The sequence below is a fragment of the Heptranchias perlo genome, chromosome 37, assembly GCF_035084215.1.
Source record: "Heptranchias perlo isolate sHepPer1 chromosome 37, sHepPer1.hap1, whole genome shotgun sequence".
NCBI classification, from domain to species: domain Eukaryota; kingdom Metazoa; phylum Chordata; class Chondrichthyes; order Hexanchiformes; family Hexanchidae; genus Heptranchias; species Heptranchias perlo.
The window spans coordinates 9,028,601-9,045,594 of record NC_090361.1 but is presented as its reverse complement, the minus strand read 5'-3'; the positions used below and the strand labels follow the sequence as shown (position 1 = coordinate 9,045,594).

General features: G+C 41.4%; 1 protein-coding gene across 3 annotated transcripts in view; it reads right to left on the bottom strand.

The window, feature by feature from the left end:
• The window catches only part of stxbp2 (syntaxin binding protein 2), a 61,975-nt gene that overhangs the window by 20,395 nt on the left and 24,586 nt on the right, over window positions 1–16,994 (bottom strand). For all 3 annotated transcript variants that reach the window (XM_067973080.1, XM_067973082.1, XM_067973081.1), the window contains exons 3-8: window positions 15,206–15,287; window positions 14,122–14,198; window positions 8,650–8,728; window positions 7,290–7,393; window positions 6,178–6,326; window positions 4,080–4,164 (exon numbers count right to left, since the gene is read on the bottom strand). In XM_067973080.1, coding sequence (XP_067829181.1) covers window positions 4,080–4,164; window positions 6,178–6,326; window positions 7,290–7,393; window positions 8,650–8,728; window positions 14,122–14,198; window positions 15,206–15,287 — 576 coding nt within the window. The remainder of the gene's footprint in view (window positions 1–4,079; window positions 4,165–6,177; window positions 6,327–7,289; window positions 7,394–8,649; window positions 8,729–14,121; window positions 14,199–15,205; window positions 15,288–16,994) is intronic.

The window sequence follows — 16,994 nt, the reverse complement described above, 5'->3', positions numbered from 1 at the left end:
TTGCACCCTCGGGGCAAAAAAATTTAAAACCTAAAAGGTACACGCACAAGTCTAAGTAACAGGACATGCCTCGAGATGCCCCGCTCCAGCAAAATCTGGGCCATTATATTTTTCCACATGTATTTTGATACTAAGAAAATGGCAACAGAAATGAGTAAGAGGCACATGGACAGGACTTGGGGTTGTACGAGAGATTGTTTACACCACAAATTGCCAGCTGGGCCACAGCAGGGAACTACATTTCCACTAAAAGAGCATAACATACTGCAGAAATGGTTCCAGCATGAGGCCTGATTCAGAACAATGACAGCAACGTACTCACTTAAAAGTCATAGTGGGGACTGTATCTGCCTGCAGACCTTTCTGGATGTGTGTGGTGGGAAGGAAGAGCTGGTGGGAAGGAAGAGCTGGAGGGATAGAAGGGGAGGACAGTATCTGCCAGTAATATAAAGCCATAGAGCTGGCCTGTAGGGTTGTATTCAGCCAGCCCATAGCCAGAATAAAATGGCACCCAGACGACTGCCATTTAAATCTGTTTTCAGCAGTATTTTGCCTCCAGAAATCTGCAGAAACCCTCATCACAAATGGGTGTCTTGTTGCCTCTGAAAACAGCACCATTGATACATATGCAGCATCGGGAGGCATGGAAAATGTCGGGACAGCAGATTAAAACTAAACTATTCAACTTCCGAGCACTGATCTATGATCTGATAAATGCTTGCCAACTGCATCTGAAAAGTAACTCCAAATCTTTCTAAAAACAGGATATCCAGTTAAACTGTCAGCTAGAAGCACATACAATAATAAAGTAATGAACCCAGTTAATTGGCCAGCTACATCTTTACTAACTCTTCCATTTACGTAACACGCTGCACTAAATAAACGTTCAAACAATAGTCGATACGTGACAAGTTATTAGAATAAATATATCCTGCTAGCCTTGGATTTGGAATAAATGACAACCAGTGTTCTGAAGACACTTAAGGGCTGGTTCTGGTCTGAGTTGCTTGATTGAGAGTTCTGGATTAGACAGCAGTTTGGTCAAGGCCAGTCTACCTGTACTTCACATGCTTTTAATCTCTGAACCCTACGTGCTTCACGACGGTTTAGCATATTTAAATCTCATTTAAGTATCAGCACACAAATGTCCACTTTTGCCTTCAAGTCAGAAGCTCCAATCTAAGACTTGAGCACATAATCTAGGGTGGCAGTTCAGTGTAGTGCTGAGGGACTGCTGCATTGTCAGAGGTACTGTCTTTAAGATGAGCCATTAAACTGAGGCCCCATTAGCCGGTTTAAGTGGATGCAAAAGATCCAATGTCACTATTTGCTGAAGAGCAAGCAGCTCTCCTGGTGTCTTGGATAACATTTATCCCTAAACTATCACCAAAACAGATTAACTGGTCATTTATCTCACTACTGTTCGTGGGGCCAAGTTGTCCAAAAAAACAGCTGTGACTATACTTCAAAATTAATTCATCGGCCTTGAAGCTCTTTGGGACATCATGAGGATGTGAAAGGTGTTATATAAATGCAAGGTCTTTTTTGCAATTAATATCCCACATCAATATTGTACATTATATTATTGGAGCCAGTCCCCATTTAGGAATATCCTCTTTCTCCTCCATGCCCCTCCCATTTAGTGATCTGTCTCTCAATGTCGTAACTTCTACTTTTGACTTATGAAAATCTTCAAATAAGTTGAATAAATAAATTATATTCAAACCAACAGAATATTTTAAAGTAGCACAGCACATTTAAATAAAATAAGTGCATTTCTCCAATTCTGCTGGGCAATTTCTTCCACAGAATTGCCAATTTGAGAGTAAAGCGTGCACCTGTCAGATTTACACTTTGGTAACATTTTAGAGAACGGGTTTTGCAGCATGCATATGTATATGCCTCTCATTTAAAGCAGCATAGTACGTAGAAAGTTATTACCAAGAACAGGCTCCGTATCTGCTGAAAAAAAAAACACACAACAACATCCACAGAATTAAATGCATTGTTATTTACCCTTGGCTGAAATGTAGTGATTGTTCGTATTCTGGAAGAAAAGAACAGGAAACTGGAAGTGGACAAGGAAGGAGGGAACAGAAGGAAAGAGAAAGGAAAACAAGAGTTTAAAAAAAAAGTAAGAAAGTAAGAAACACTGTAATTCAGACCTGCAAGATGAGCCCCTGCACATTCACTTCATACAGACTTTCCAGAGAGCTCATTTTTAAATCACATCACCACATTTACACATCGCCTTGTAGGCAGTGTTAAAAGTTAGGTCTACTTTAAAAATTACTAGCCGATCTCCTGTGGTGCTGCTTACAGGTAGTCAGGGGTCTGGAGCACGATTGTGATGTTTAGCTGTTAACGTGGCCCGTCACTGCTTACGTGGGCAAATCTGGGTAATTGAAGCCGATCAGTAATTATAAAGAGCCTGCAACTTTCAGGTTCCAGATTTTCAATGCCCTGGTTTTCTTTCTTTTAAGAAAAGATAATTTTCCAGCTGTAACAAAACTTTTAATGTTCACCCTTCCATTTTTTTTTAAAAAAACAAACATAATTGAAAAGGAATACTTAAAAATGTTCTCCGAGATGGGGGTTAAGTCAAACTGGTTCATCAAAATGGCCAATTATTTATTACATTAAGATTTTGCAGCAACAGTTGGGAATGGGAAAAAAATTTTTTTTCCAGGAATTAAGAATCAAAGTACAACCAAGGAGGGAGGAGTACAAAAAAAAATCAGTGACTCCCCTCTGCCCGAGGGCGCTGACTCTTTTTGGGTTATGTTTCCCAGGTAACAGCACACTTAAGTTGCCATTCCTCATTTGGGAGCCTAGACAGGAGAGTGCTGGCAGACTATTTAACCATGGAGGGCATCACACCAGAAGCCAATCCTGTTCTTGCCTAATGCCCATATGTTTCGAACAGGTATTACTGGAAAGTAATCACTAGCAAGGGCCTTGGCTAATTTTCCTCTGCCTTTGCCGATTTTCCTCTGCCTTTGCCTTTATTCACCAGGCCACAAGGGAGTGACCTAGGGATAGGAGGGCAGCAGAAGGGAAGGAGGCTTGGGGGGGGTGGGGTACTTCAAACTAGGCATTTTGAAGGGGACAGGGAAGGTGGAGGGGGAGATACTTTGAGGTACAAGATATTTCCATGTTTATTCTGCTTCACCCTCCTTATCCAGGTATTTAATTTCTGGGAATGGTTCCACTGAAACCATTAGCCAGTGGCTCCAGGGTAATTCTCACAGGCACTGCTCACAACTGCCCACGGTGGCAAACGTGAGTCACCTGAAGCCAGAAAAATTCAGCACTGCCGCGTCAAACGATGTAGAATTTAGCACGACAGATCACGACGAAGCTATCTGATAATTTCAACCTCAGCTCATTTTAAAATTCTGTTGCTTCATTAAGAAAAAGCTAGCGCCGTTAACATGCGTGAGGAAAAACACTGGCTCAGAGCAGCTGCTGAACCTACATAGGTGACAAGAGCACCAAGTTTAGAAACCGAGGTCAAGCAAAAACAAAGATTGCTTTGACATCCTGGGTCAATGGCTTTGTTCTGCTAGTTCAGCATCTGCACACTGTGGGCACAGTAATACTCTCCCAGCAAGCTGATCCATTAAGTTTATTGAGAATCCCCATGAGATGTGACACTGCAGTGCCTCGCTTTCCCCTACCATCACCTCCGCTATTCAATGGTAGCAATGAGGCGCCTCCCAGCCACAGAGACACACTTCATCATGCACTGCTTTTAAAGCAGTTTTAAAAGTACTTCAAAAAAGAAAATTATACCAAAATATACCAAGAGGAGGATTTAATTTATAACCAATGATTTTAAAAGCTCACAGCCTCCAAAAAATGCATTAGCAGAAGGACTACTCAAGTATCAAGCAGTGATTTAAAGATCAATTCTGAAGCATTCCTTTAAAACTGACTCACTGCTGTTTGTCAGCAGGAATGACACTGCCACCCCAATGCTGTTGATTTTACGAAGAATTTCAGCAAAAGGCAGAAAGTGAAAATTAAAATGACAGTGTGGATAATAAGTTGAATAAATCAGTGATGACGTTACTCACCTCCCCCATGCTGGGATTATCAGCTTTGTATGCGTTCAGTTTGTCATGAATTAAATTTGCCAGTGCTGAGTTGATTTCTGGGCCCCTAGAAAAATGACAATTAGAAAGGTAAAATTCACACCTCAAGTGATGTGCTTTTTCACGTTTTAGAACTGACTGGCTGGCGGGTTAGGCCCAAACCCTTCAATCAGTTAGCCAAAATGAGAAGGCTATAGTACTTTTGTCACAATATTATTAAATATTAATATTCCAACCCCAGAATTTAATTTGGGAAGTAACTGCTCCAATTTTTGGTGATTTTTTTTTGCAATCAAGCAAAGGAATATCATTCTTGAGAAATAGTTTTGGCATCCTGTGTCAGCAGACACTCCCAGGCCAAACAGAGCAGGGTCAAGCGAAATGTAAAGCTTTCTCTGCTCTTCCAACCTTTAGGCAGCATCCCTCCCCTTTACTGCATCAGAAGCACATTTTCAATTTCCTGTCCCAGTCATCTTCCTGTGAATGATATATTACCAATTTATATGGAAAGCTTTTGTGCTGTGGGCTTGCAGCCACTAGAAGCTGGCTGAAGAATGCCCAAACTCAATTCACAACAGGCCTTTGGAGGAGACTTTCACAGCATCAGTCTGGCCCGATTTAAAAGGTAGGTCCCAAAAGATGAAAGGACATTACATAATCCATTGCACTAACCAGTCTCTCAAATTGCACACAGTTTGTAATTGAAAGGATTTACTATTTTGAAAAAAGCATATCTGTAGGAAGAAAATGAAATCCCACTGTATTTATATTTCACGCCAATTTCTTTTCTAGGTTAGGAAGCTAAGGTTGCTCGATAGGAGAGAAACTACAACTACAAATTGCATTTATATAGCAGCTAGAACATAGAAAAACATTCCAAAGCACTTCATAGAAGCATGAGGAAAATGGATACCAAGTCAAAAGAGGAGAGATTAGAAGGGGTGACAAAAAGCTTGGTCAAAGTACTGGGTTTTAAGGAGCATCTTAAAAGGAGGGGGTGGGGGGAAGGTGGAAGGAATTCCAGAATGTGGGACCTAGGTGGCTGAAGTCACTACCACCAATGGTGGGGCAAGGGCAGGTGAATGCACAAAGCCATAGTTAGAGAAGCAGATGGGGATGGGGGTTAGGACTAGAGAAAATTAGAGACGCGAAGGGGCAAGGCTATCAAAGGATTTAATGACAAGGAAGATTTTAAATTTGAGGCACCATGGAGGACCAGAATCAGCAGGAATAGGAACAACAGGCAAGTGGGACTTGGCTTGGGATAGGATTAGAGCAGTAGAACTTCAGATGAGCTGTCATTATTTGTGTGGGGGGGGATAAAAAGAGAAAAAGGCCAGCCAGAAGAGCATTGGAATAATCCAGTTTGAAGGCAATGTTGGTATGATGCGGGTCTAAGCGAAGGATGCGTGGAGCTGGAGCAGGTGGTCTTTGTAACAAAGATGATATGCCTTACCTCCTACTTCAGCTGAAGCTAACAAAACCTATTGTAAATTAGGCCGATAAACCATCCTGGGGCTTAACCTACAGTCTCTGCACTGTGAACTAATATTACAATTACCCCCTTGCCCCATTATAGCGGTAACTGATGTGCCCACATCTATTATGGAACTGCCATTATCCAGCATAATGCAGGGCACTACTGGCAAATAATTGGAGTCTGGATAATTGAGAGATGACTAAATACTCCTGACAAATGGCACCTTAAGTTTTTTTAATTAACCTCCATAAAGCATTTTTGAAACCAAATCTTCTAAGATAAAAACGATCTTCCATGAAACCTGACTCTTCAACCTTGGCGATAGGAACATAGGTACAAGAGTAGGCCATTCAGCCCCTCTAGCCTGTTCCGCCATTCAATTAGATCATTGGTGATCTGTATCTTAACTCCATCTACCTGCCATGGTTTCGTATCCCTTAATACCCTTGCCTAGCTTCAACAGCTTTTTGGGGAAGTGTTCTCCAGATTTCCACTACCCTTTGTGAAGATGGCCTGAACTATGGGCCTTGCCCCTTCACTTGGGTTTGTCAATAAGGAGAAACTGTACATTGACAACCATGAGACTATGAATGGACTTACTTTCTATATCTCACAGCTGGATATTCCTTCAGCGTTTCACATAACGTTGCTATCTGTTCAGCCAGATCCTCCATCAGGGTACTGTTGCTATTTGCTGTGTGAGAACTGAAGAAGTGATGGAATGAATCCATAGCATCCAGTGAGAACACCTTGTGGAGATCACACACACAACATGGATCAGTCACTGGATGCCAGCAATGAGCACAAATACATTGATAGGGTTAGATGAAGAGTAGGAGGCGGCTCGTGTGGAGCATAAACACCGGCATAGACCAGTTGGGCCGAACTGCCTGCTTTTGTGCTGTAGAATCTATGTAAATGTGACACACAACATAGGCAAGTACTCTCGCATAAAACTCCACTTATTTCTCCAAGAGAAATGTGAAACATTGACAGAATATAACATTTACAGCTTCTTTTAAATGGAAATTAAAGCAAAAATACTTGCATTTATGCAGAATCTAATCACATCTCAGAAATAGATTTTTTTCCAGGTGTTTATTTTAATAATACAAGCTTATTATAGTAATAAAGCTGTTCAAGGAGTGAGATTTATCAATTCTTATTTTCAGTATTAGAAGGCACATGCTGACAACTTTAAAAAACAGGATGTCCCAGTCGGCAGCTGTTTCCGTGGAGCTGCCATGAATCCATGGGTTAAACTATTCAATCCTGAATGACTGGAGAGCCCTTTGGTCTTAAGAACTCGTACTTTATTTTATAGATATTTGCAAGTGTTTTGTTTTGGAGAAGAACATGTGCATAACAAATTATAGTTTTATATAAAGTCATGAAACAAGTCAAATCATAGATTTCTCGCATTTAAGAAAACAGGTTATATTTTGAATATGCTGCAGTCTCCCAAATGCATTTTACAAAACACTTTAAGCTAATTAGCACAATTTTGATAATACAGCACTTTTAACTTTGTTGCAGAAGAAACTGGAAAGGCACTTCATGAGAAAGCAACACCAGATATTTTATTTACCTTGAATTGAAAAAGGCATTTGCATCATTAGTGTCGTAAAATGTCCATGCTTATTGCAGCATCAGAAATGCTGTACGGGGTTAAAACGATGCATTATTAAAGCACGTGCGCTGCAATTACTTACTTGGGCTTCAAGAGGAAGGAAAGCCGCATGGATTTCTTTGAGCGTTTTGATGGCTTTTGTGCACCGTGATCTTCCAAGTTCGGTAAACAGTTCCTCAGGGCAGGCTGAGGAAAGCAAGAATTGGGATTGAAACAAAACCAAACTGCATAAATTCTACACACTAATCAATGGCCAGCATAACTTTTTAGATAGATCATCTGTCTTTGCAACAGCTGACTTATAAGTAAGGATAATGGCCAGTAATCTCTACCAAACTATTAAATATGAAAAAAATATAAAACCATGGGCATCATACACTTTTAAAGGTTATATTTTGTTACACTTTAAAATAAATTCTGCCTTCTTTTATTTATCTTCTCTCTGCAACCCACTCCGCCTCACTGTAGACCCCCCCCCCCTCACCCCGAGTTATGTAAAATCTCAGGAAGTGACTGCAAGTGGAGGTCCAATTCTAGGCCACTGCCAATTCAACCTTTATTTCAGGAACAAAAATATTTGGGTGAATCATTCCTGGATTTTTCCTCTCATGGGGGAAGTGCCTGTAAAGAAACTAGTACCTTAAATACCTTGTGGCACAGCACACTGAAGTGCCAAAATGGGCCATCACCCACCTTTTTTCAATTTCAAATCTCCCAGTATAAAATATTCAAGCAGGATGAAGACAGTGCATGTCCTTGCCAAAGACTTCAAGTAATGTTCACAGCATGTACAGATACAACAAGTTAGTCGAACTAGAGAACTCTGCACCTGCATGAAGTCCTGGAGAGAAGCTAGCCCAAACAGGTACTGTATAAATGGGAAAACGACAATACCCAAAGCAGCATCATACTGGATACTGTACATGAAGGTGAATTACGAGGGGCACAGAGTACATTTTAAAGCATAGAAGTTATAGCACAGAAGGCAGCCGTTCAGCCAAACCCACCTTTACAGGTGGCAGCACTTCAATTGGAGCTATCTTTTCTAATCTCATTTCCCTACCTTTTACCCCCATACCCTTTTATATTCTTCCTTTTCAGATACTTATCCAATTCCCTTTTAAATGATGTTAATCTCTGCTTCAACAGCATTCCTATTTCTAATAACCCTATAATATAAATTAAACTATATAAATACATTCCTGGGTCTCAAGATCATGCAGAAACATGGAAAACAAGCGTGTCCTTCCAACTACTCCTCCAAAAAAGGGCCCAACCATGTTTAAAAAAGGGAAGCAGGATTCAGAATGGCATAGGTTATCCCAGTACTCCAGCATCAATATAACAAAGTGACAAGAGACACCCCAACACACAGTTCTAGGTTGCTATCTGCTCACGTTGAAATTAGGGAAAGGAATAAAGCCAGAAACTTTAACACTTACAGTCAATGAAGAATACATGGGCTGCTTTATACATAAATGTTGGTGTGTCTTTGAAGTCATTAATCAGGGCTCGCACAGACTGGAAGAGAAGAATAAATAGCATCCAGAACAAAAAGAAACCAGAAAAATACATGCATACTTTGCTCATGTTGTAACTTACAACAACCGTACACATTATGGAGAACAATTCCATTTTTGAATGTGAAGCAGTGGGGCACTGTAGTATAGTGGTTATGGTATTAGACCAGCAACCCAGAAGGGAGAGTTCAAATCCCAACAAGTTATGAAATTGAATTCAATAAATCTGGTAATTTGTGGGCTGGGGCTAACATGAAGACCAGACCGTCGGATTGTTGTCAAAACCCAACAGGTTTACTAGGCTATGACATATGGGCATGTATCAAAATGCTGGAAATAAACAGCATATGAATGTTTTAATTTCACTTATCTTTCAGTTCTGATGAAGGGTCAGAACCCAAAATATTAAACTTGATTTTCTCTTTTCAGATGTGGAATGACCTGCTGTGTATTTCCAGCATTTTTGTTTTCATTTCATATTTCTAGCATTTGCAGTTTTTTTCCCTGTACTGGAAGATCTGCTAAATGGGTTGGAAATAAAACAGGGCAGGGTGAAGGAACAGCAGGTAGGAATCACAAATGCTGACCCCTATGAGAGGAAATAATGGTTAAATGCCCAGCACCGCTTGTGAGCCTAAAGCAAGCCTAAATCCCCAGTAAATCTGCCTACACCTCAAAGTCCAAACACTTGGCTGAGATGTTGCCCTCAGTTAATAAAAATCAGTTGCAAGGTTTGCTATAGAAGTGCAAAGGCTTCCAGTCAGGTGGTCATGAGTCAAAACCAGTCTGGTTATTAATTTACAAGGCCTTTTTACATTGTAGCTTTGTTACATTGTAGGGATGGGTCCTGGGCAATGCCTCCCTCTCTTCCATTTTTATATATTTGGTCTTGAAATTGGTCTCCTTCAGTCCAATTAGAGCCACTGATAGGGTTGCCAACCCTCCAGGATTGTACTGGAGTCTCCAGATATTGAAGATTAATCTCCTGGATACTGCTGTGAGCAATTCAGGAGAAAAATCACAGGGGCATTAAAAGTGTTTTTTTTTCCATTTCCTTTGAACACTTTTGTTTATTAGTGATAAAAATATAGGATTTGGGGGAAAAAGGCTGTTTGACTGTCAAGAATCATCCAATTGAGTTGCAAAGAGTCTGTTCGTTTCCCAATTGGCGTGGGAAGGAGGTGTGCCACGGGGATGAACATATTGGGTGAGCAATGGCAGGAGCTTGGGTGCTGGGCAGTGGGAGGCAGGACGTCATGTAATGAAACCTCCAGGAATACATCCAACCAGAGTTGGTAACCCTATCCATGGAGGAGACAATGGGGGCAAATCCAGAGATCCAGGAAAAGTGGGTCTCCACTGCATTCAGAACAAAGTAGGGTGGCCAATTTACAATGGGAAGTACCAGCGACAGCACGGGACCCACCAATGGAGGTCGACAGCACCACAATATAAAAATAAACTCACTGGGCAGGTTACACCAGTTCCCAGTCAGGATCACAAAACAAGATTGCTGTACACAGTGCAAAAAGAACTAGCAGGACAGGTACATACCTTGCAAAATTACATTTCTAGTCAGTTAATCTGCATAGCACCATTAAGGATCCTTTCGCATTGAAGTGTTATGTTGCACCTTTCTATAATATGTTGTTTCACAGAGAGATCTATATATACTGTATTTATAAATTTTAGTATGTTTTGGTACAGAACTAATAAAGACCACCCAGTCCTTCAAGCTTGGACCTTCCAGAGACATGTATACAATTTCCACTGTGATTTCCCTATCTCTGTAACCTCCTCCAGCCCTACAACCCTCCGAGATCTCTGCACTCCTCCAAATCTTGCCTCTTGCGCACCCCCAATTTTAATCGCTTCACCATTGGTGGCCTTGCCTTCAGCTACCTAGGCCCTAAGGCTCTGGAATTCCTTCCCTAAACCTCTCTCTCTCTCTCCATGAGATGAGCCTTAAAACCTACCTCTTTGACCAAGCTTTTGGTCACCTGTCCTAATACCTCAGATGGCTTGGTATCAAATTTTGTTTGGTAATTCCTCTGAAGCACCTTGGGATGTTTTACCACATTAAAGGCGCTATATAAATTCAAGTAGTTGATGATGATGATGATGGAGCTCATCCCCAATTTGTTTAAACTCTCGACGGCACTGAAGAACTGACAATGACAATTTTACACTGAGGGATGTGGTGGAGGCAGGAATACAGTATTGCTGCTGGCAATGGCATTCACGATCAAAACGCAGGGGGCATCTGGAGACCAGACAATGTTGGAGGCCAATGTTTTCGTGGGCCCCCCGGCAGATTTTTATTGCCTTCTACCCACGAACTGTGAGTTTCAATGACTCGGAGCTGAAACAAAAGACAGGAAAATGTGGGAGCGCACAGGTCTACTGCTGAACGCCGTTTATATGGGACACGCCACTGAAATTTAAAACCTCTGAAAAATTCAAGGAAGAAAGCCATCATCAAGTTTCTTCCTCAGCCTGATCAAGCAAAAGCTCCAAGATATCAAATGTTACAATCTACATTATTCAGCCTTGACTGGCAGCATTCCTAAAATCCCAATTGGTCTGTAAACCATGCTGTTCTGTGGAGAATTTGATCCTCTACAACTGCATTTAACCTTCAATCTGCTCATAACCAGAAATCTGACCACTGTTTTTCTAAGAAACAAAGCTAATTGACTGATCATTAACTACTTCTAAAGCTGCAAATTCCACATACAAGTGTGTGTGTGATAAATACTTTTAAGCTGCTTTTATATTGCTCTAAAGGCCAGTGACAATGGAGTTGGCTGCTGACATGCAGGTCCTGCACAGCCAGCAGCAACTTGAGAGCACACATGTCAGAATTTGCTAAAACCAGGGAGATCTGTTTTTATGGGTCTCTCCAATAAAGTAAGAGCAGATTTACCATTACTACAACTAATTGCATTTATATAGTATCTTTAATGTAGGAAAATGTCCCAAGGCACTTCACAGAAACATAAATCAGACAAAAATTGACGTCAAGCACCATTTTCGTACACCTGTACTGCCATTTACCTCCATTCTTTGTATATTTACTCTTGCTAGCCGACGAAAAGTTTTGATGGTGGTGATTGCGTTCTAAGTGTGGTGGGGTGGGAGAGGAGGGGGGGGTGAAACATCCTAAAAGCACTTGGGGTTCTTGAAATATATCACGAAATACAAACAAAATGGAGTTGTTGGAAATGGAGTTATGAAGGGAGGCAGTGAGATAGTCGTCTTCTCAAACCCCTCTCTGAGCACATACATGGAGCAATCATGTTTGTGCGCAAACACAATTGTGACAGGTAATGATGTCGGAATAGCATGACACACGCAGCAAGACTGGAAATTGAAGCTGACCTGGACCATCATGCATGCATCATTGCACCATTTTACATTGTAATACAAGCATACTGAACTGGGTTTCCCATTTGGTGGGGCAAAAGAAAAAATGGTACTCTAATGGCAGATTGCAAGACCTACGAAAGTCTCGGGTCTGCATTGGCATCAGTTCCATATATGTCGTGTCATTTAGGCTTGGGAGTGCCACAGGTGGGGATGGAACCATACTGTGGCAATCCTTCATCAAGGTAAAAGCTACTGTAGAGAATAGGAAGGAAACCTAAATCAGTATCCACAGAACAGGCCTGAAATAATGCATGTGCTCAAGAATAGGGGTCTGGGGAAGAAATGTATGTCACAGCCTAGGATATTACCCTATTGCAAACATACTTTTAATTTCTATTTTGAGTATTGTTTTTTTTCCTTTGAAGAGTCCAAAGTAATCATACTACAGCACAGAACTGCAATGTAAATAAGGTGGCACTAGTGCCTCCAGCAGTACCAAGTACAACTGAAGGAGTATTTTTCCCCCCGCACTGATGGAGAAACACTGCCAGCAAACAAACTGCTGCTGCTAACAGAGCTGGACGTTGCCAGCCTCCACTTGGTCTTCCAACTGAAGGAGCTGTCCACAACCGAGTGCTGCTGAATGGCACACTCCAAGGTCCAGGAGTACGTGCAGCGAGGCGCACTGAAGCAAGGTGTGGCCTACGCAAAGGCTCTACTGGGAAAGACCACCATGTAAGGCCACCCCACTTTGTATTGTACAGAATGTATTAGAAGATATGTACTGTGTTTTGAATTTTAATAATGAGATCATGGTGTGTACGATCTGCACTGTATTGGTTCGAACTATATTGCTTTAAATTTTGTTTTTTTTAGAAAATCATTGAACTGCATGTATCTTTAAATTTTATGAAAAAGTATATTTTGAAATTTAAAAAAGCCTCCACTTTATTCCGCTGGCCATAGATGAGCTCAGTCAGCCTGGAGCCAATGACCAACAATGCTGCCTTATGGAGATATTTCCCAAACTAGCAGGGATGGCCCACTGCCTTCTTGCTGCCTCAGCTCATCTGCTGCTGAAACTCTCATCCATGCCTTTGTTACCTTTCGAATAGACTATTCTAATGCTCTCCTGTCCGGACTTCCACCTTGCACCCTCCGTAAACTTGAGCCGATCGGAAACTTTGCTGGCCGTATCCTAACTTACAACAAGTCCCATTCACTCATCACCGGGTGCTCACTGACATACACGGCTCCAAGTCCGGCAAGGAGTTGATTTTAAAATTCCCATCCGCGTTTTCAAATCCCTCCATGGCCTCGCCCCTCCCTATCTCCGTAACCCCCTCCAGCCACACAACCCTCAGAGGTCTCTGCGCTCCTCCAATTCTGGCCTCTTGCGCATCCCTGATTTTCTTCCCTCCACCATTGGTGGCTGTGCCTTCAGCTGCCTAGGCCCTAAGCTCTGGAATTCCCTCCCTAAACCTATCTGCCTCTTTCTCTCTCCTCCTTTAAAACAGTCCTTAAAACCTACCTCTGACCAAACTTTTGGTCAGCTGCCCCAATATCTCCTTATGTGGCTCAGTGTCAAATTTTGTTTGATAATTGCTCCTGTGAAGCGCCTTGGGATGTTTTACTATGTTATATAAATGAAAGTTGTTGTTGTGCATGCGTAGTTATCGGTATTGCTGGTGGCGCTCTGGAATTCGCCCCACAATATAAATGGGGCAGGCGCCTCAGCAGCAGCAGCCAACACAAACAGAACCACTTGTATTTGAATGCTTGCTGTACAAATTAAACCTAGTATTTGATGCCCTCAATCCGGTCACTAGGAGAACATTGTGGCTTTTCTTGAATTGGGGTGGAGACGCATCCTTAGGCAAAGTAGGAGATATGCATCGCAGTAGGTCTGTGCCACACCCAGCATCAAAATGAGGATTACTGAGCACATTGACAAACACACAACTGTAATGGGCTCAGTGGTTGATACTTAAGTGTTTATACTTGCAGCTTGCATTCAACACATGCCTTTTCTGATGGTGTGATCAAATAGATGGCTTCCAAACTGGGAATTGGCTCCCTCCGCTTATTGATATCTTCAACAACTGGAACAAAAGAGGTCAAATGTCGTAACAGGGCTTCAAGCAGCGTTGTATGTTAATTAACATTACAGTGCACCGGAAACAGACATATTAATCCGCCATGCAAAAATTTAATGCAAGTTGTAAATGCCCTGTAAAACACTACAGGCAAGGAGGATAAAGAAATGCCATTAATAGGTTCAAACAGACCCCTCATTCCAACTAGGGATGGTATTTTTCATCACTCACAGCAAAGCATTGCAAAGAACTTATCCTGATATTTTTCTCTATACGTTGGTTTTAATGAATGCATAAAACATACTTGCAGCTTTGTTAAAACTAATGCAGAGAGGAAAATATCAGGATTTAATGCATTTTGAGGGTTTTTTTTTGATACCCATATAAGATCCAAAGGCCTTGTCTGCAATATACGAAGGAGGTGCTTTCCGTATAATTAGGACCACTGGCTTATGGTTGAATAACAAACTGGATTTTTATTACATGGTACTCTAGGATTTTTACCAGTGTTTGAGACTGCGTTTTATGATTTCTTCCGTGAAATCAGTGATACGGTGATTTCTTTTTAAAAAAAATTCATTCATGGGATGCGGGCGTCGCTGGCAAGACCAGCATTTGCCCATTCACTACCTGTTACACTGATGCTAACACAAAGCAAGATTTTGCAGGGTGACAGCATGTCTTTTTGTCGGACAGAAGCTCAATCTATTGCAGACGCATCCCAGACAGGCTGCTTTATTCACTTATAAGTACATCTCAGTGTTAATCTTACAATGTAAAAGATGGATAATGAAATGCCTAAAAGGAGCTGCTCCTGCCTAGGTATTTCCAAGCTTACACTGGTGTCTCCTCTACAGCTCCAGTGACATGTCCTTCAGACCAAAAACGATGAAATCCCGAAGTGCACCAATGATGGCAGGAGCTCCTTTCCCAATCCAAGGGTCTGCATTTCATTAGTCTACCATCCCCCAATCCCTCACTGGATGGTCATGTTGAAGCTCAGCTCTACTTACTGGTTATGCCTTCTGCCATGATGTCAGACATCTTGCAGCAAGACGACAAGATCTTCATGCTCAGGTGATCCACAAGCAGCACCTAGTAAAGGTTTAGACAAAGTTACATCAAATTGAATTTAAAAAAAAAACATTCAGTTTCCTTTGAGAAATTTAGGTGAAAGACAGAGGCTGACAGCATGGAGCTGGAGAAAAATAAAGTCAAAAAGTAGTGGTTAGGTGATGCCAAATTTGGGTGTTAAAAGCCTGTAGATTGTCATGAATGTTTTTATCTCTAGTATGCCGCCTTAGCCAAACAATTAGTATCCTCTCAGTAAAGGAGTTGTTCCTAAAATTAGTTTAAAATATACTTTTAACTAATTTAATTTGACATCCTCTGTCCTGCTGGCCCAACTCAACTTTGAAGTAATATTCGGAATTTACCTTGCCTATACCATTTAATATTTTACATGCTTCAATAAGTTCCTCCCATTAACTTTTTTCCTCTCTGGACCATAAGGCTTCAGCTTCTCTAATCTTTCCAAACAAGTTACTGATCATTTTCAAACACTGCAAGATCACCAGCATATGCACGAGGAATCGCCAGAATGAACTCTAAACACCAAGATCAGTGAGAACGAAGGAGGTCATTTTGTCCATCTGCCTTATTCTTCCAATAAAACCTATAGTCCTCATCATATCAGGGGTTTTACCATGCTACCCTACTCAGAAGGCCACTCCAAAAACTAATCACTGTGTGAAGTGCTTCATATTTATCTTTTCCTTTGCCAGTTTGTACCTCTGTCCCCTTGTCCTGCACTCAAGTTTAACTTAAAAGTGCAAAGAATTTAACTTTTCTATTCCACAGTATCTTACGAACCTCTAGTCCCCTCTCATTTATCTCCTTGTGAGGCTGAAAAGTCTGAGGGTTTTCTTGCCTAACCTCGTTATTTAATCTGCTGGCACTATGGGGGCTTATTTGCATCACTTCATGTGCTTGGAGGCTTTGTTTGTATCATGTTGATCAGAACACCCTGCAATTTCAGTAGCATTGCCTCAGACTTAGAACTCTATTGATCTAGTAGTATAGTTCAGCATGTATTGCCTTACTGTCTTCATTGATTGGACATGCTAAGTAGACACTTCCATTTTCAGATCTTTCAGCTCCTCACCTGCCTAGTTCAAACCATTAATTGAATGAGTGTTTCCCATTCTTTCACCGTGTAATGCCTTGCATTTGTCCACATTTAGTTTTATCTACTTCAATTCTGCCCACTTGCAAATTTTGCCTGGGTCCTCCCGAGGTTCTTGGGCTCCTTAACTAGTGCCTGGTCCTTTCTCTCTAAGCAATGAGTCATCTACATCCAGCTTTTTTTCTTAAGCCATGGATGCCGTAAAATTATGTAGCAGCATTTCATGCAGAACATGATCAAAAGCTTTGTGAACATGTAAGTACTGTACATCAGGGCTCCAACATTCTGCATGGCATACCACTCTGCCTAGTCATTAATTAGAATCATAGAATGATATAGCACAGGAGGCCATTCTGCCCATCGTGCCTGCTCTTTGAAAGCTACAAAATTAGTTCCACTCCCGTGCTCTTTCTCCATGGCCCTGTCCTGCCACCTCTTATGTGCAAACAAAAAGTGAATACATTTTATTTAACTTCAACCACAAGCATTTATCAGATTAGAAAGTCAAACTTCTTCTGAGCTGAATTCAAACTTGGTCTCCAGAAGCAAAAAAGAGGGGCTGACCACAGCTAGCATCGTAGCCAGTTTTGTCACCAAGAATCTCTTGGAAGCTTTAC